Source organism: Myotis davidii, unplaced genomic scaffold (genome assembly GCF_000327345.1).
Source record: "Myotis davidii unplaced genomic scaffold, ASM32734v1 scaffold147, whole genome shotgun sequence".
Classification (NCBI taxonomy): domain Eukaryota; kingdom Metazoa; phylum Chordata; class Mammalia; order Chiroptera; family Vespertilionidae; genus Myotis; species Myotis davidii.
In genome coordinates this window covers 8,083,360-8,089,505 of record NW_006383010.1, presented here as the reverse complement: position 1 = coordinate 8,089,505, position 6,146 = coordinate 8,083,360, and the positions used below count along the sequence as shown (strand labels likewise).

Genomic DNA, 6,146 nt, shown 5'->3' with positions numbered 1-6,146 from the left:
TGGATGAATTTATTTTTTTAATTCTTAATTGTTTAAAGTAGTGGTTGCCAACCTTTAGGACCTCATGGACCGCTAGTGGTCTGCGGAGCACTGGTTGGCGACGCTGGTCCTAAGGTTTCCTTAAACCAGTGGTCGCCAACCTTTTGGACCTCACGGACTACCGGTTGGCGACTGCTGGTTTAAAGTATTACATAGGTCTCTTTTTTCCCCCATTGACCTCTCCCCAGACGTCCCCACCCCCTGCACATGCCTTCACCCCTCTTCTGTCTGTGTCCATTAGTTATGCTCATATGCATGCATACAAATCCTTTGGTTGACCTCTTACCCCCTCACCCCCTGTTCCCTCCCAGAGTCTCCTTTTCCCCCATTGACCTCTCCCCAGACGTCCCCACCCCCTGCACATGCCTTCACCCCTCTTCTGTCTGTGTCCATTAGTTATGCTCATATGCATGCATACAAATCCTTTGGTTGACCTCTTACCCCCTCACCCCCTGTCTTCCCTCACAGGTTGGACTGTTTGTTTGATGCTTCTATGACTCTGGTTCTATTTTTGTTCATCAGTTTATGTTGTTCATTATATTCCATAACTGATTGAGATCATGTGATATTTGGAAAGATAGCACTTTTATATGTGCCACACTCACTGTCATTTTTCACATATACACTATGTGTATTTGGGTAGGTTGTGTATCTACTACTTACTGGTGTGTGAACAAATGTATATATGTGTATGTGGAAGATCCAATTTAAGAATGAGATGGGTTATTTGATGTTATTAGACCAAATGAACACATTGAACAAATACTGCCCTTCAGAGCAGTCACAAGCAAAGCTATAACATCATTGCAAGGATGTTTCACAAGGAATTTGAAGTTATTCTTAGGAAATTGCCCTCTGAAAAACCTGGAGTTTAGGTAATGGTTACTAAGTTGAATGACACTTCAATTTACAATGGGGTTTTTAACACGCATGTCTTCATTTAAATACATCCTCATGGTGACTGTATAGGGAAACAAACTGAGATGCAGAAACAGTGCCCCTAGGAGGATTCAGCAAAACCAACCCACATTTCTTTTCATTACCCCATGCCACCTCTCCAGAGATTTACACTCATCATTTTTAAGTTGTACATTAGTTTTGACCTGGTAGCATCACATGCCTCATGTACCATACTTCATATAAAACTTCTCAAATCTTATTTACAAAAGATGCATACAATTATTTATAAATAAATTAATACATGGATCTGTAGCTACTTATTCCATTGATAACAATATTCACCTAATGCAGTTTTAGCATCTCCAACTGTTTAGAGGAACTGCCATGAAAATAAATCGTGTGTAATAAATGGGCCTGATAAAACATTACTTCCTGACTGCTTCATATTTTTACCGATCTTTCAATTTTCATAAAATATTTCCCTTCCAATGCGATCCCTACTAATAGGTAACAACAGCATCATCCTCTTCACTGTGTCTCACACTGTAAGTGGAAAATCAAATAAAATAGGGTAAGAATATGCATGAAAGTAAAACAGATTGCAGCAGAGGTAGCTCGGAGAGTAGTTAAGAGAGTTAGTTGGGCTTGCCCCGCCGGCATTGCTCAGTGGTTGAGCGTTGACCTATGAGCCAGGAGGTCATGGATCGATTCCAGGTCAGGGCACATGCCAAGGTTGCAGGTTTGATCCCCAGTGGGGGACGTGCAGGAGGCAGCCGATCAATGATTCTCTCTCATCATTGATGTTCCTATCTCTCACCCCCTCTCTCTTCATCTCTGAAATCAATAAAAACATATTTTAAAAAAGAGAGAGTTGGGCTTAAACAGGTAAGTAAGAGCCAGCTTACCTCACAGGACAAACCGGAATAGCCCGGAGGACAATCACATCTTTCGATCAAGTGAGCTGGAGGAGTCAGTGCTGTTACAGGTCCTTGTTCAGCTACCTCCATTGAGATTTCAGAAATCCTGGACACAGCAAGCAGATGCTTATATTACCAGACAGCAAGTTAAGATCACCCAGCAAACAGTCAACCCTACGAGAAGCATACTCTCAAGTTTTTGCCAATGACCTTAAGCTCATTCTATTGTTTTGAAGCTGCGACATTTTAGAAACTTATGTGTCACACCTTATTCTTGCATCTATGCTTCCTCAAAGGTTGAGATTGCATATTAGCAAAATATTCACATAAATCATAAGGAATTTCATAAATTAGATGTCTGATGTCCTGTTGAGAAGTTATTATAAAGATTTCCCCTCCACTTTTTAAAATGCGAGTGGCTTCAGAAAGGCATGGCTAATTAATTAGACATTTACATTCTTTCAGACAGACAACCCATGGTCATTCCTTGTGAGAATATCTCCCATAGTCACTAGAAAATTGCTTTTAACTTACAACTGGCACTGATTTCTTCTTCTTGAATGTCTGCATTAATTAGACATTTACATTCTTTCAGACAGACAGCCCATGGTCATTCCCTGTTAGAATATCTCCCATAGTCACTAGCAAAATTGCTTTTAATTTACAACTGGCACTGGTTTCTTCCTCTTGAATGTCTGAATATCCTTTCTTAAACTTTAGAAAACAATGATTCAACATAATAGAATAATATTGATCTTTTTCTGATGATAAAATATTTTCAAATTAGTATTTTGTTAGCTTTATTAAATGAGTCTTTCAAGCAACTTAACTTTCTGCTCCCTATTGGTGGAAAGGTCCTTATAATTGAAAAAAAAAAAAGATTCACAATGAAAACACTGATGCCCCTTTTAGTAATTTGAAATTATGCATTAAAATATATGCAGTTCATAAACTCAGACTATTTCATGACTAAGTGATAACATGAAGTGTTCTGCAAAGAAATGTCTAAATGAGACAATGAATAGTTTTGCTTGCATAAAAGGTACCTTTGATAGTTTAAGGAGCTTGAATCATAAACTTTACAACAGGCATAGGTAGGTTTTATTGACACTAAACTATGAATGCACATTTTGACTTCGCTGGCATTGTAACCTGCATTTTGAAGATCAGACAGCTTTTGTTCAATACACATTCAGTTAACATTCTGATTTCCTCCTCCTCTTCTTACAGGACACATAGCAGCTGTGACCTGTAAACAAACCACTCCCCTCCCAGGAGAAAGGCTCCACCTTTACGGGCCTCTGAATTCCCCGAGGGAGGAGAAGGCAACTTGTTTGTGGGCATGTCATCCCCCTGGAAATCTCGTGGTGTTTATAGCCTGTGGATTTACTAGAACAGTCTTTCCTTCTCTTGCACATGCTTGAACACAACAGACTAGAGAGTATTTAAAAACCAAGTGGAACTTGAATGGTGTCAACAACAGATATTTCTACAATACATTGTGGTTTTCTTCCTTCCCAGGAGATGAGAGAGCAACTGCTTTCCCTGAATTATGGATTTGGCCAAACTCAAGCTTTTATCCAAATGAATACTGAAATGCAAAGTTGTTATGTCCTTCAAATAAATGTAAGAGAAGACAAAAGCAAAGAGGGGAAAAAATAGCCTTGACAATATGTACAAAATCTGAATCTCATAACCACATGTATAAATAACTCAAGTGCTCCACTTCTGAGACTACTTAACTCTAACTGAATAAAGCTGCAGGGCTCTGTCTTAACTACTTTGGGGGAAGATTCAAGCACATTTTTGAACTTTGTCACAATTCCACTGTCTTACGACAACAAGTGCTGCTCCACAGATGTATGTGTCCTTATGGTTGCTAGACAATGATTCTAGTTTTTATTGGGCCTAGAAGAAAAGTGAAGTCTTTTATTTATTCTAAAGTTTCAAAAATGGTCTACTAAGCCAGAGGATATTATTGTGAGGGATGTGAAAAATGGTAATGAGGGGAAGAGACTTATGAGGAAAAAAGGCAACCTCACAGTATAAGAAAATGGCATCTGGGGGAGAGGCAAGGAAAGTAAAATGAAAAATGCAGGACAACATTGTTTCTATCATTTCCACTAGCAAACGTTCTGTGCGCTAGCAAACTCTTCTACTGCAGCCCAGCACAATTTGCAAAATAATATGTTTGCACTCAACACTGTCTTCCAAGCGCTGTCTTCCAAGCGCATGAAAGAAAAGGATTTTTGGGTTATATGGTTAGTACAGTGTGAACATTTGAAATAATGGTATTTTTATATTCATTGGTTTGCCAATGAGAGGTTTCATAATTTTTTTGTTTTGTTTTGTTTCCCTGGTCTGGTCTACAGATTTCTTATACGAGATAATTTTCAAATATCTATTGATTCCATAGTCTCACAGGGCGTAAGAGAGAAAATGAAGTGCCAGAGAACTGAAAATTCGTGTATGAAGTCAACTCAACTTTCTGCCTCCATAGTGTGAAGCTTAATGACCTCGGTGTGGTTCTTCATTTTATCTTATTGGATAACTTACTCCTTCGACTCAAGGAACATGACTGTGTGTGCTCATGATGTTGAAGTCTCATGGCGTCTCCATCATTTGTCTGCTCTTTATTACACAATTTTTAAATGTATTCCTTGCTATTAATTCCTTTTCCCGTGGTCTGTGAACATGCTTACTTCTCTTTCAAAATAAACAACCATCTCTTGAACGTTGATATTATTTCATTTCTCCCTTTTACAATTATGTTTATGGAAACATTAGTCTACACTCACTATATTAGGTTCAATGTGTTCCATTTATTCCTCAAAACTTTGAGATTTAAAACCCCACTAAAACTGGTATAAAGCATGTCACCAGTATGATCCTAAGTGTTATCATCAGCAAGCCTCCTTTTCATTGACCTGTTAGGATCATATGAAAATATTATAGCCCCTTATAGTATTCCTATCCTTTGGCTTCCATCATTTATTCTTGCTCTTCTATTCAATGTGATTCCCAATCCTTTTACATCATGATGCACAGGGAAAATGACAATATCGTATGGTCCACTGGAGTGAGATGAGAATGCTCAGGGGTCAAGGAGTTAGGACCAACTTGTCTCTGTCTGGTGACCCTGAGGGTTTAACAAGGTTATTTTCTCAGCAATCATGCAGCCTATTTATAGCACGACAATTAATTATCTCTACCCTAAAGGACATCTCTTGGATTTCTGACTGGCATTTAAAACGTGTCAAAGGTCAATTCAACATTTTCCCCCTTAAACATGCTTTTCAATCTATTTTCCTTTTGTGGGGAATAGCAGTACCTTCCACCAGGTGACCGAAAAGCCTTTTTTAACTTTTTCTTCTGTCCACCACACTCCCAAAACAAATGCTTTTAAATCTTTCTTGTCTGATGTCTTACTTATCTTCCCTATAGACTCTATATCTTCCCTATAAGAAATTAACTTGGGTCCTTTCTAGTATAGTTTACCTGCTTTGTCTAATCACATTTCCATAGGTAGCCTTGATAAGAATATAGTGAATGTCATATAGTACATCTAAGAAGTCTTCACGGGTCACGGTTCTACTGACTCGAGGATCATCACCATAATATTTCCATTCTCTCTGTTAACAAGAAAATAAACCACTGATAAAACTGATTGCAAAACCACTGACATCCTCGCACCAAACAACTAATACCCTTACCTCTGTCATTTCAATTTCATGCCTTGTCAGTTGGCCAATGAGAGGAGCGGCCGTATGCCTGACGATAATTCTAGCATGCGATGGAGTCCCACCTCGGATGATAACTTGAGGCTTATAGGTAGAGACACCTGTCTCTTCTCGAGCCTCAAAATAGATGGCATACTTGAGTTTTCCACCATAGGCCATCAGCTGACAAAATAAAATGAGGAGCGACGAGTTAGATAAACGTCCAAACGGAGTGATTCCAAAAACATGTTTTACTTTGTTCTCGTGTGACTTCAAAGTTCTTGTCCTTACCTTCTTTCCTTCAAATTGTTCTGGCAGTTTCCAATAAAAAGGCTCCAAACGGAGATCCTGGCTCACCAGATCCATGCGGGCAACAATCTCCGGATCTTGAAAAGCGATGCCTTTGGTGGTTGTGTGCTGCAGTGCCTCATCCACCAGGGGCAGAATGGTCTGCTCGGGCTCCAGGGACACCTGCAAGGGGTCAGACCACAGCAGGAGGCTGAGCTCAAGTCTTCGGGGCACTCCTTTAAAACAAGTTACGGACTGCATGTCTATCTGCAGGGCCATCCCC

The 6,146-nt window shown here is 39.4% G+C and overlaps 1 protein-coding gene across 2 annotated transcripts in view; it reads right to left on the bottom strand.

Annotated features, from left to right (window-relative positions):
- Positions 1-6,146, bottom strand: part of LAMA2 (laminin subunit alpha 2) — a 491,338-nt gene that overhangs the window by 172,917 nt on the left and 312,275 nt on the right. For both annotated transcript variants that reach the window (XM_015557822.1, XM_015557823.1), the window contains exons 25-28: positions 5,867-6,046; positions 5,570-5,758; positions 5,355-5,488; positions 1,845-1,962 (exon numbers count right to left, since the gene is read on the bottom strand). In XM_015557822.1, the coding sequence (XP_015413308.1) occupies positions 1,845-1,962; positions 5,355-5,488; positions 5,570-5,758; positions 5,867-6,046 (621 nt within the window). The remainder of the gene's footprint in view (positions 1-1,844; positions 1,963-5,354; positions 5,489-5,569; positions 5,759-5,866; positions 6,047-6,146) is intronic.